Raw genomic sequence first — 14789 nt, 5'->3', positions numbered from 1 at the left:
TTTAGGCTAGAAAGTGCCTTAGAAAACATCTAGTTCATCCTCCTTACTTTACATATAGCCAAACTGAATCCTCTAAAGGTTAAGAGCAAGGGCCAGGAGTCAATTCACCCAATCCTAACCCAGTGCTTATCCAGCACTCTGCTGCCTTTCCAAACAAAAACAAAAACCACTAAGGAAAAGTTAATTTTTTCCTGGGTAGTAATATTCACATGTGCTCAGTTAAAAAGCTGATCTATCTAGATTATGGAGAGAAGTCACTAATGATTTTACTGTAAACTCAAGCTTTCAGCATCTGGTTTTACCATTCACTCTGTGGGTGGCAAAGGACTTTAAAATGAATAATTGTGATAACTTTCCCAAACAACATATCAATGTGCTTTTCTTTAAATTTCAAAACAATTCAATAAAAACTTTCTCAATATCTGCAAGGAAGACAAAGCTAAATATTCAGTCAAAAGACAGACTCAATATAGAAATAAACTGTAGTATATAAAATGATAAAAATCAAAACTGAAGATTGCAACAAATGTAAACATAGTTATGCCAGAATTCAATTAAAAAAATACTAGTCTAAAATTAGGCTGAAACACATTTAAAGATGTTACATGGCCCTCTTCTAATCTAATTATCTTTACTATTTGTTTTTTTACAAATATTAAATATTACAAGTAACCCATTCCTTCCTCTATTGATAACTATAAATTTTACCATAAGCCTGTTCTTTCATATACTATAATCAAGGTAATCAAAAGTGGAAAAAGAAGTAAATCTGCACTGACTCATTAAGATACAAATTTTATAGTCTTTGAACTTCCCCATGAATGCATTAAATAAAATGGTAACAGTATTAACTTCCAATATTTTGACATTTCTAGCAAAAACCAGATTTATGTGTGCATGTATATGCATACTGTATCCAGCACTGAATAAATAAAAAGTGTAAGTTGTAAAATATCATATACAGTGTGATTCTGTTTTAAAATAAGCAAAAATTTAAGTAATATATGCATATGTACATCTGGAAATAGAGCAAGGTACTAAAGGAAGGGTACTAAACCATTAATACTAGATTGGTGGCAGATAGAAGATATAGGCATTTTTTAATTTATATACCTATCAGTTTTGGGCCCATTACAATAAACATGTATTACTTTATAATTTTTAAAAATATATAATAATTTTTTAAAGGGAGAGGATGTGAACAGATAAAGGACAAAATTTTCTCACAACTCACTGTGAGTTTATTAGAACTGAAATATTGATTTTAGCAATCTGAAGTTATCTACATAACCAGAACTGTTAAGATTTTCTTCTTTCTGTATAAAATAAATGATTACTTGGATAAAGTCTTACACATCTACCAATTTTCACACTCTCTTTCAACATCCTATGAATCTGGGAAAAAAATGAAATAAGTGAAACAGAGAGCTTGTATGCACTGCTGGAGGTCACACAGTAAAATCACATTCTAACTCCTCATGCTGTGCTCTTCCTAAAATAAACAGGCTATGTATGTCAAAATTAAATAAAGATGCTACGAATATTTGACAAATGGTAATGAGTGTGGCCAAAGATACCACTTTGGCAAAGGCATTCTCTATCTTAATTCCTAATGCTTTGACTGGATAAATAAAAAGCAACCCTGTTACATCTGCTGTTAGTTCTCGTTCTACAGTTACAGACCTTAGATCCTGAAAAAGCATAAAATAACTAACAGGTACCTTGTGGGGTTCTCTACAGTGAGACAGAAACAATGGTGTCTAGAACTAAAATATTTAAATATCTGAATACAATATTCAGTTACTCTTGTGGTTTCAGAAAAGTCTGACTTTCAGACTCTTGAATAATGGGAAGCAGGAGTTATTTAATGCACTTCAAATATTTGGTTCTACTTTAGAAAGCTTTAATAAGCACACACGCATAAAGGTCAGAAAATAAATTTTATCTAGGTTAAATATAAATCTGAGACTACTAGTAGTATCCTTAAAATTACATGACATGTTATCACCTGTTCTTTTATTATTATTATTTTTTAAGCTAACTGGCTACCATTTTCCACAAAACCACTGTGTCTTAAAAATGCAACAACAACCGACAGATTTTTCTTTGGAAGAGAGGAGACAGAGTAAGGGTAGGCTCAAGGTAGACTCAGAAAAAGGGCTCAAGTTCATGCTGTTTGGATGATCAGATAATATTTTTTAATCATTTACTTCAGAAATAATTTTTAATAAACTTGTAACCAATCAAAATGTTTCAGAGAAATGGATCACTGGCAAGGTACTGCTTCTGACTGAAATGTGAGCTGGTTTCCAGATTTAGGACTTGTAAAGTAAGAAATCATGATAGTAACATGATATTAACATTTAATCCATATTTAAAGGTATTTTAATTTGCATATATTCATAGGACACACTTATTTGTTAAAAGGAAAGATAGAAAAATTTATGGAACTGCTCTTTCAGAAAGAAGAAAAACTTCATGCTGTTTTATCTCACAATCACAGTTTAAGGAAAGCATCTGTTTTAACACACACAATTACCCTAAACCTCAAATATATATTGGCTTAGGTGAAAAAAAAAATTAAAATGCTGAGAGGAAAGGGATTTACTACATTGAAGTCTTTAAATAGTATATGAGGTAATAGATATTTTTCATCAGCATTTAACAAATATATACGGTGTATGAGTAACATAGGTTCATTGTGTGATAATTATGTTCTCAAACTCATTTAGACAAATGTCAAAAACGTTTTCAAAACAAAGTGGTGAAACATTAAAATAAGACAGGTATTTAAAAATGTAACAGACAAAGGATGAGCAGGGTTCATAACCTCTGCTTTAGAAGAGGTTTCAAAACCTCTGCCTGCATCCTCAAAAGTATGATAATGTATTAACTGTATTTATGCTGCTGTTAAATAAAATTATTAAACTGTGAACTGAAATACAGCCATTTTATTTGCAAGTTCTATGCAAAATAGCCTAAAACAGAGAGAAAAGGGCTTTTACTAGAACGTAGTACTATCGATGAGCATGTAATAGCAATGGGCCTGCCTACATTTCTGGCAAGCAGCAACTATAGTCTACAAACCACTGATGGGCTAAACAAGCTATTAATGACAGTTGCTTTTCAACACTTAAAATGGCCAGACTGTGTTGCCTGACCACAAGGACAAGTAGGTCATCACTCTCAAATGTTATACAATATAAGAAGCATAAATGAGACCTCTGTGGGGAGAAAAAACCCACAGGTATGGCTCCAGAGTTCTTTTGCTATTCAACTATTAATAGAAAGCAAATCCCACTTAAAGTTGTAAATACTTATAACCCATTTTACTAAAAGATTTATCATCACTTATTTAACCTTCCACCTAGAGCTGAACAAGGTACTATTAGTTCTGGTGCCCAGCTCTAGCTCTGAAATATACAACTTAATATCCAGAACCCAAATAAAGAAAAAAAAAATTGGCCCTCTGCGACTCTCACAGAGTAGTAAGATGATGAAATTTTGGCCCTTTGTAAACCCATGGAGTGTCTGTCTCTCCCAATCATTCATAGGCTGCAAAATCTACTCATGACTATATAGGGGGATACATCTAGATTTTTCATCTGATCCAAGGGCCTTGTTCCATGCCCACTTGTCTTTCAAGTCAATGCCTTTCAATGTATTTTTCTTTCTGGTGTTTGCTGGACCAGCAGCATTAGCCTCACGTGGGAGCTTGCTAAATGTGGACTCTTAAGCCCCACCCCAGACCCAGAGTTTAAACAGTATCTACAGGAGATTCATATGCACATTAAAGATGGAGGGGCACTGACCTAGGTCATGTTCTCCGACTCCTACATATCTCCAGTTATTTGACTTTTCAGGAAAGAGAACAAGGGAAGCTTTAGAAGTATCATACTGATCAGGATAATTCACTTCATTCTCTGCCCAAGGAGACATGGCACAGCAGTCCTTCTTTCAAATCAGAAACAACCCCCAAAACTATTCTGACCTTAAAAAAAAGTGACAATTTTTCATTTAGCTCAGCCCAATATATTCAGATCTTAAGCCCTCTCCCAAGAGGAAAGGATAGCATTATTTGTATAGATTGCTAATAAAAAAAAACAATAATAGCTATACTATAATCACATGACAAGATTCTATCTCCTGTACACTTTTATAATTGTAACAATAAAAATGTATGTTACTGTCAGCTACTTGACTGTATTAAAAACACTCTGAAAAGAAAATATTTTAACCTCCATTGAGTATTTCAATAAGAGCTACAACTCATATATTATCTAGAAGTTAAAAACATAAGAGGTAGAAAAATAGGGAGTCAGCTACCTTTGATATAACAGAGAACTCAGAGTCAACTGTCTGCAGTTTAGGACATCATTAATAAAACAAGTCAGATGCAACATCACCACCTAATAACCACCCACCTCCACTCCTTCAACCCTACTATGTTAACAGATACATACTGGGGTCACATCAGAAAGTCTTTAATTTGTTTATGATTTTTCATCAAATAAAAAGTACTATTTCCTTAAGTTCATTATAAAATCTAACTAAGCATGACATTATAAGCAATGATTTTCTCTAAGTCTCTGAGTAGATATTCACACTGAACTCTGACATGTTTTGTATTCAATTCTGCTGACCATTCTGATCACTCTAGGAGGACTGCAGGGGACTGCATAGGATTCAAGGGCTATTGAACACTGATTTCTGACATTTTTCATTATAAATGTCTCTTTTGAGGCAAAAGTTTTGTAAGACACCGCCCCTTGCCATCGCCCCTGATAATAGCTTTAATACATAAATGGAAATAAAAACAAAAATCATCCCCAGGAAAAAAAAAAGTGCAACACTAAAATGCCAAAATAGTGAGCACAGGCCTAGAAGCTGGTGTTACCAGAGCACTTAGCTAGAGCAAAGGGGCTTGAAAATGAGTGAAACCAGAAGAGGCAGCCTGAGGAAGCATTGCTTCTGGGAGAAAATCAGGTAAATAGAACACATGGAAGAAAGTAGTAAGAAACAAAATGCTAAAGAGAAACAAGACATGCCAACCCCTCCCTCCCTGCCATCATCATCTGTTAGAGAATGAGGCTTCAATATATTGTGGAAGGGCTTCCCTGGAGGCTCAGACAGTAAAGAGTACACCTACAATGCAGGAGACCTGGGTTCCATCCCTGGGTTGGCAAGATCCCCTGGAGGAGGGCATGGCAACCCACTTTACTATTCCTGCCTGGGGAATTCCATGGACAGAGGAGCCTTGTGGGCTATAGTCCATGGGGTCGCAAAGAGTCGGACATGATAAGCACAGTATATACTGCAGAAGAGGGGACCCTTAAACCAGGAGCCCTGTCTACAAAACATCTAGGATTTTTAAAGGTAAGGAAGGGAGGGAGAGAGGAAGGGAGGGAAGCAAAGGGAAAGAAATCAAAATCACCTGACATAGTAACCAGATTAAAACACTGCAATAGATGAAAATTCTTCCCTTAAAACCAGTTACAAAGCACAAGACTCATTTAGACAAATAATAGAAAGAAAACCTAGAATCAGATATTCAAAGAATAAAGACATAAATGTAAGGGGGAAATATTTCAGATATGAAGGATACATTATAAGGTACACAAAAAAGAATAAATTTGAATGAAAACAATAAGAAATATTGAATAAAACCAGGAGAACAATTGAAAGAATTAAAAACAAAAATAAAATAAAAATCTGTAAAGGTAAAAATATAAGGCTGGTACCAGAGATATCTGGGATATCTGAATCTGGGAAAGATTGAGGGCAGGAGGAGAAGGGGACAACAGAGGATGAGATGGTTGGATGGCATCACCGACTCAATGGACATGAGTTTGAGTAAACTCTGGGAGTTGGTGATGGACAGGCAGGCCTGGCGTGCTGCAGTCCATGAGGTCGCAAAGAGTCAGACACGACTGATCAACTGAACAGAACTTAACTAAACCAAAGATATCAAAAGCAAGATTCAAATATCTTGAATAATATTTCAAGAAAGTCAAAGAAAACTGTGAGCCAAGGATTTTATGTCCAATCCAAGTTGTCATTCAAGTGGCAAGACTCCAGAAAAACAGCTTGGAATGTGCAAGATCTTGGGGAATATTGTACATATGAGCTACAGCTAAACAGAGAAAGAAATATAGTAAATATAATGATATGCAAGTAATTATGGAGTAATTTCCAGGATATACTAATGAGTGAAAAGAGAAAATTACAGTAAAAATATATACAATATGCTTTTTCTAAGAAAGAGGAAATGGGAATACATACATATAAGCATACAGTTGCTGTTGCTCTTTAGTGGCTAAGTAGTGGCTGACTCTTTGGCAACCCTATGGACTGTAGCCCACCAAGCTCCTCTGTCCATGGGATTTTCTAGGCAAGAATACTGGAGTGGGTAGCCATTCCCTTCTCGAGGGGATCTTCCTGACCTAGGGATCAAACCGAGGTCTCCCACATTGCAGGCTGATTCTTTACCGTCTGAGTCACCAGGATATATTCTTAATCTTACAAAAAGCATAGCAAGTACAGACAAGAAATTAATAAAATTTGCTATATACAAGAAATAGAGAATAGCTAGAAAGGAAGGGGGTAACACCTCTCTGAGAATACCACAGTATATAATATTTTGACTTCTGAAAACATGTTAACCTTATGGTTATTCAAGCATAATTAAATCAACAAGAATGGGAACAAAGGCACCTAAAATTAAATATGAAGTGAAGTGAAGTGAAAGTCGTTCAGTAGTGTCTGACTCTGCAACCGCATGAACTTTACAGTCCACGCAATTCTCCAGGCCAGAATACTGGAGTGGGTAGCCTTTTCCTTCTCCAGGGGATCTTCCCAACCCAAGGATCGAACCCAGGTTTCCCACATTGTAGGTGGATTCTTTACCAGCTGTGCCACAAGGGAAGCCCATAAATGGGAACAAATGAATGTGACTATATTTCAAAGGATTAAACTACACTCAAGGGGAAAAAACTGCAAATAAATCTTCAAATCTTTTAATTAATTCTGTTTTCAAAAGATACACTTGTAGTGATTTTGGAACTATTTTATGTATATTATATGATTGAGCAAATGGGTAAACATATTAGTGCTATAGGAGTCTGGATTCTCACTTTACATAAATACAAATATGAAATGGGGGAGAACAAGGAAGAACTCTGTGGTTTGGATTGAAATTGGAGGCATCAGTATGACTCATATGTTCTTAAAAATATCTATCTATGTACTAACCTCCCTCCCTCTATTTATCTGTCTAATCTAGGACTAAAAGTTCCTAAAATTAAGAAAATTCCAGAGAAAATGAGCACATCACATGTCCAGACCTTGTCTCCTAAATACCATTCTCCTTTAAAATGAGATACAGTATCTGAAGAAATGGCTGATTCTGGGAGTGGGACAGGGAAGGTATAAGATGACTCTGAAACATGTTTATCAGAAAAAGAGGACGTGCTTAGAGGAAAAAAAAAAAATAAGAGTATGTTGAAAGGACCCAGAAATCATCTTGAAAGAGGACTCTCTGGACAAATCTGGCACAATCTGAGTGACAAAGTAAATAAGAAAAATAACTGATAATAATCTGTTCATGAGTCTTTGTTCACAGTAAAAAGAAAAGTAAAATAAGAAGGATGGGCTTTTCTTTAGAGTAGAATGCACATCCGTGCTCAGTCATGTCTGACTCTTAGAGACCCTCTAGACTGTAACCCATCAGGCTTCTCTGTACATGGGATTTCCCAGGCAAGAATACTGTGGGAGTGGGTTGCCAATTCCTATTCCAGGTGATCTTCCTGACCCAGGGATTGAACCCACATTTCCTGCATTGGCTGGTGGATTCTTTACTTACCACTGAGCAAACGGATCATACACCTTCCTAGAAACACAAAACCTGGGACCTTATAGTAGAACGCTGGCTCCTAAATACAGAGGAGTAGTAAAGCTGGAAAAATCTCATTTTCTCAATCATCAGGCAAGAATTATCAATGGACCATGGGGCACCAACCTTCAAAGGCTTTGTTTAGAACTTTAAACAGATATAGTCTTTACGGGTGGTAGACAAGTTTGTGAGAAGATAGATAAAATGGCATTGGGGAGTATACTAAAAGAAATTTAAGCCAAGAATGACACACTGGACAGTTCACAGGAAAAGGTGGCAACACAGATAGAAAGGAATAATGTAATAAAGACTGAATCAGGGCTTGAGAGATTGTGACAAATAAATGAATCAACCCCTGAAGAGGTCCGAGGGAAACAAAGTCCATCCATCTTACTCTTCTCTCCATACATCCACACCTGCTTTCTCCCTTCCAGGGTTACAGATACTATATATATCAAGAAGAGCCCATAAGCAGAGTACAGACAGTGCAACCATGTATGTGTCCTTGTGGTAAATATAACATACTTCATATGTCATTTTTCTTAACTATATTTAAATTTACACTGGATTTTACCCTCTCTCAGGACAATGCTAATTTTCTATGACAATTCAAGTAAATTTGGAAAGAAAAAGGCTGAAGGCTACATAAATAGAAGAAACTAATTCTAAATGTGTGGGATGCTCTTCTCATTTTATTTTTACACTATATATTTTTTAAATCAATCTATTAGAATCTATACTTCTAACTGTTTTTGGCATACAGTCAATTCAAAGAAAGAGTACAAGGGCTAGAAGGCAAGGGCTGTAAGTACTGTCCAGCAAACCTAAGGAACCCAGAGTTGCTAGATTGACAGGTTTCCTTAGCGCTTAATCAATGAATTCTTACATTTACTTCCTTTTAGACAGTTATAAAGAATATCATTAACTTTACTGAGTATTATTAGTGTACAAAGCAATACATATATGTATATATGTGATATTATGCTGTGTATTCATAATGTTGTTAATAGTTCACAGCCAGTAGGTCAATTTTACAATGTTAAGCTGCAGAGTTTGAATAACTGGGGTAAAATGCATCAAAATCTTCTACTTCCACCACCTGTTATATTGATTCTGGCCCTCTGATCCCTAAAATGCATTATCTTTGAAATACATTTGATGTATATGACTCAGATAAAAATTAAATATAACTTGGAGTCAAGAATGGGAAATAATAATTTAACAAACCATTACTCCTGACTATAATTAAAACATGTGGCTATACTTCATCAAAGGTTTTAAAATACCTATAGTTGAAGAACTCTGTTTAGATGAAATCTTATTTTAAAAGTTTAAAAGTATATAAAATAACTAAAAATGGGCACTGTTCTGGCTAAAGTGGGCAGTGGAAGCCTGGCGTGCTATTTGCCATGGGGAGAAAACCTGGCAGCCCAGGGCAGTTAGAAAACTACTGCTGCATAAGATTATAAGTCAAGTATAAATGCTAGAGACTGTCACTGAAAATAAATTCATACTAGTAAGTATGAAAATATATAAAATTTAAACAAAGGAAGAATCTAACTTGTTTACTGATGAATATGAATCACATAAATATAAAGTCTTTTTATTAAATAATAATTTACAAGAGATTGGCACTACGTTAGCTGTTCTTCCTTGTTATAAGCTGCCAACTGATACTGGCATTAGATGTTTTAGATTAATATTTTTATTGTAATGTCCATTTGTATCTCCAAAATATATGTTGTACTATTAAGTGAGAAATGAAGATTCAAGAAATAATTTTTAATAATGAGAATAACAATGTTACTTATTTACTTCTAATCTGGAAATATATACATAGTTCAATTTTTCTAACTTGGTTATTGTGTTCTGCTTTTAATGATCTGTAAATTTTAGCATGATTTAATCACTTTGAAAAGTCTAGATTTCCTGTTTCCTTTAGTTATTGAAAGAAAAACCAAAAATCCTTTCAACTCTAAAACTGCTATAAATAAAAATGGAGCTGCTCCTATTTGCTCTTGTGTGAGCAGAACAAAAAGCACATTAATAGTTAACAAAGCTACAATATAATACACGAATGAAGTCTTGCATGAAAAAACTACTTAGATTTTATTTACAAAAGAATCTCTATCATTAATTATTCAACATTTGGATCTGACCAGAAACCAGAGCATGACTTTATAATGCTCTGTTTAAATGAACTACTTAATGTTGTAATGAACACTCAATGTGGTGGGCTCAATGAATTTTGGACCTGGTATAATACAGCAGTTTTCCAACTTTTTGATCAATGGACAGATTTTAATGTTAAGTCAGTTGGAATTTCACTTGTGCTTTAAAAATGTTTACTGAAACCGAAAATTTTGCATCTCAATTATTTTATATTCTAAAACTGAATGTAGTTTAAACCAATGCATTATTCATAAAGCAAAGACATTAGGAAAAACAAAGCTGTGCACTTCTTTCAAAGCTGTTAAATTGCTAAAACATACCACATTTATGCATGCAATATTTGATTGTTTTTTTAAAACACAAGCTTGTTTCTGTCAGATCAAGATATGCCAAAAATTCTACACAAACATTTTTGTTTATAATTAAAGCAATCATCAATCCAAGGATTGTCATCCATTTTATTTCATCTCTACATCAAAAAAAAAAAGTAATTTAAAAAAATTTTAATTCCCTTGAAATGATAAGATAAATGAAAATGTAAGTGCCTTCACATAATACCAGTAAGCTGACCCTTTGGGAAATGGTTGACTTTCTCAATACAAGGTATTCAAAGCTCATTCAAAAGTGTTCATTTAGAATGCAGATATCAAAGATGATGCAAATGTTCAAGAGAAAATTAGAACTTACCAGATGTTCTAATCCAGCTTTGATGTTTCCAGATTCCCTAAAATAGAAGAATAAAAGTTTAAAATAGTTGTTAAACCCTTGTCTTCTATAATGTATGTTTACCTCAAAAATATTTTACAAACCCCTATAATTTTTTCAAATATCTTTCCTAATGTTCATCATAACCCCATTTTTAAGGACAGAACAATTTCCTTAGGAACAGATAATTTATTTATATCTAATAGTAGTATTAACACTAAAATTTACATTCGTCTAGTAAAATGTTTCAGATTTTTCAGTCAGTGGAGAACAACAAAAAAAAAATCAAACATACTATCATTTTACTATTTGTAGACTATCTTTATTTTACATTAGCTTTTTCATTTGAGTTTATTTTTTCAACATTTATTACGAAAATGTTCAAACATACAGATTCTATCAACCATCTAGATTTGACACTTTATCTACCATCTACAATTGACATTTTACTATATTTGCTTTATCAAATGCCCATCCATCAATAGGTGTATTTTTATACAAAGAATGTGCACAAAAATAATATTTATCAGTGTATAGCTAAGACACTAAATCTTAAATTTTTTCGTACCATTAATTTTATCAACTTAGTGCCTACTATAAATCAGAACCTAAAATTATAATATTGAAAAATTAATCACCAATGAAAACACAAACATCAAATATCACAATATATATTTTAAGTATTTAATTTCTTGCTTTTCACTAAAAAAAAAGAGAGCTAATGAGACAAAATACAAATAACTGTACAAGTAGCAAAGATAATTTAAATACACATTTGGTGGAATATGGAAATAGTTGGATTTTTTTCCTGATTTCAGTTAATGCTAATTTATTAGTAAGAAATGGACTTTCCCTATTCTCACTCTGATCAAGCAGTATTTTAATTCCATTATTAAGACCACACCTTATTTGCTTTAACACAAAATTATACTTCTACCACAATACAGAAAATAATTATGGAACATCTGACAACAGTACTGCATTCATGATGTTTAATCTTTTCCCCACACCTATTTTTCTCTGTAGGGGTCCCAATGTTATTTCTTTTCTCTTTATTTTGTCTCCAATTTTTTTTTTTTTTTTTTGCCAAAAATATATTTACTTCTGTTTCCTTTGTCTTGTTATATAATCTTTTTTCAAATTTCCCTATCTTTTCCTTTTGGATCAACTGCTTGAAAACTATACTAGTGATTTCCAATGTTTCCTCTCACTGCCCAGTCTGGCATCTTGGGAATAAACTCCGCTGTCTACTGATTACTACTCCTCTTTAGCCATTCTCTTTTCTGCTTCTGACAATGCTATATAATCAACATTTTAAAATTTAAGGATTTCTGAAACTCATTCTCTGGATACAGTTCTAATGTCAAATGACAGAAATAGATTGCAACAAGGCGTGTCACAGCAGGCCAGTAACTATATAATTAGTTTTACCTTTATTATTATAAGATTAATATATTTACTAGAGCTGGAAGTCTGATTAATTTTTAAGTGTTCACAGGGAAGTTTTCATATAACTTATAACTTGTGTAGTTTAAAATTTAAACAAAAATAATAATACACACAGTAAAATATCTGATAGTGTAATATGTTTGTGTGTGTGTGTATACATACTACAACAAAATTAAATCTTCCTATCACTCACCCCTCGTTCTCAATCACTGATACTAGCTATTTATTTGTCCTTCCAAAGACAGTTTCTGCATATGTGTGCATACTTCTGTGTGTGTCTGTGTGCTTCTCTTTTTTTCTTTTCAACCCGAACAGAAGCATACTATATACATTGCTTTGTTCCTGAACTCAGCAATCTATGTTAGAGTGAAGTATATTTATACTATATAGTTCACATCTACTTTACTTTTCCCCATGGGTACATTGTCACACCATGGTTCTTACTGGAAAATAATGCAGTATAAGAGAACAAAAATGCTCAGATTCAAAGTAGAAGTCCATAATTTATTATCTGAAACCACCGAGGCTAGACATGTTTCATCAGAATATATTGGAATTTTTTGGTACTCTGTTTTGGTATAAGGATATGCTTTACACTTATTGGATTTATGTATGTTTTATCTACTATTTGAAATGTTCAAAAGGATCCACTATACTAAATTTTTAACTGGTATTTATGTTTCAGCCATTTAATCAAATTTGGCATTGTTTATATATTCAAGTTTTTTTCAATGTTTTGTTGAATGAGTTTAATAAATTGAGCACTAAAGTTTAAGAACAAAATAAGAAAAACAAACAAACAAAAAATATTTTGGGTTTTAAGAAAAGTAATAAGGTACCTATGGTGTAAGTCATAAAACACTGACAGCAATACTTGAAGCAGCATCTCATCATCATACATGTTAATAATTCTGAAAGAAAAATATGAATGTCCACTCAAAATGGGATAAACAGAGACGATAAACAGCTTCATTTAAGGGTAAGTTTTGCTGTCAACTGACTTTATCACAAACTTAGGGAACATCTCTCAGTTTTCGGAGTTATTTGTATTTTGGAATCAAGGATAAGAAACTATCCTTTAAAAAAGAAAAAAGATTGGCTGGCTATTGTTTCATTATGTTTCCAAGGAATTCTTTAAATTAAATGATTTTAGGAAATACACATTCTGAATGACACGCCTGAAAGAAAGCTAAGCATCTTCCTTGACACATGTCCCTTTCCTTCGCTACCAAATATAAACAAATATAATCAACCACAAGGTCCTGGCTATCCAACATTCTTAATTATCATGTAGTGTTAACCACTTCTTTCTATCTTCACAACTATATTTAGGCCATCATCTTTTCTCTCTCAGATTATTGAAAAGCTTCTTAATGGGTCTCAATGACCCCTGGCTTGCCCTATGTCAATTCCTTCTCCGTAAGAGAGCAAGATCTTTGTAAAATTAAGCTTGATCATGTCAATTATCTTCTTAAAAATCCATGGCATACTACTATACCCCAGTTTAATTCCCTCTGTTATTTGTCAAAGCTATACCACATGGAAAGTGGTAGCAAATACCATAACAGACTACATACAACCTAAACAAAACCTCCTATGGAGAAACCCCTTTTTCTCACAAATGAAGTAATGAACTCTTTCCATGCATTCACATCACAAAATTCCCATACTTTAGACTGTAGCCCACCAGGCTCCTCTGTCCATGGAATTTTTCAGGCAAGAATACTAGAGTGGGTTGCCATTTCCCACTCGAGGGAATCTTCCCAACCCAGTGATCAAACCCACATCTCTTGCATCTCCTGCATTGGTGGGCAGATTCTTTATCACTGCACCACCTGGGAAGCCCCCTGGGTAGATCTACCCAGCCCCATAACACTCAAAGAACCAAGATAACTGCAACAGTGATGGGTTGTTTGGGAGAACAGTATTGGGAGTTCTGTGTATGCGTGTGGTGGATAATGGGTGGTTGTTTTGCTTTGCTTTGTTTTGTTTTCTAAAAAGCAGGAGGACACTAAGGGGGAAAAGTGGTTGAGGCCACAGTAGAACAATTAATCTGGATAAAGCACAAGCTAGGGCCTAGACTTTTACCCCTACCCTTAGATTAAAATTACTAGCCAAAGTAGCTGAATGTTGCCAGGAAATAAAAGAGAAATCCACAAGGCGAATTTTTAAGAACTCTGAGATGTTCTTAAAAATAAAGAACAACAACGAAGAAAGTAACTTCATCCAGAGAAAACAGACTGAGCAAGAATATAAGTATAATAACATATTCAAAGATAGGGGAAGATTTTTAGAAATTAAATATGAAAATGGTTATAAAAAATAATCAATATGAGATAATGAGTATTAGAAATACAATAGTTTGAAACAAGCAACCCAGAGGATGAACTGAAAGCACAATAACTACAGACCAGGAATGAATTAGTGAGCTAGAACACAGAAAGAACTCTCCTAGAAGTATCAAAGTATCTCCTAGGAAAGGTATCAAAGAACATACAAGAGATAAAATTAAGAACAGGAGTAGAAGTATGAACATCTATATAATAAGAATCCTAGAAGGAAAGCAAAGACA

The 14789-nt window shown here is 33.8% G+C and overlaps 1 protein-coding gene across 1 annotated transcript in view; it reads right to left on the bottom strand.

The window, feature by feature from the left end:
- The window catches only part of RSRC1 (arginine and serine rich coiled-coil 1), a 252201-nt gene that overhangs the window by 47342 nt on the left and 190070 nt on the right, over window positions 1–14789 (bottom strand). The window contains exon 5 of the mRNA XM_040247604.1: window positions 10751–10787. Coding sequence (XP_040103538.1) covers window positions 10751–10787 — 37 coding nt within the window. The remainder of the gene's footprint in view (window positions 1–10750; window positions 10788–14789) is intronic.

This window comes from Oryx dammah, unplaced genomic scaffold, assembly GCF_014754425.2.
Source record: "Oryx dammah isolate SB20612 unplaced genomic scaffold, SCBI_Odam_1.1 HiC_scaffold_2, whole genome shotgun sequence".
NCBI classification, from domain to species: domain Eukaryota; kingdom Metazoa; phylum Chordata; class Mammalia; order Artiodactyla; family Bovidae; genus Oryx; species Oryx dammah.
The sequence above is the reverse complement of the archived record's forward strand: the minus strand, read 5'-3'. Positions and strand labels throughout refer to the sequence as shown.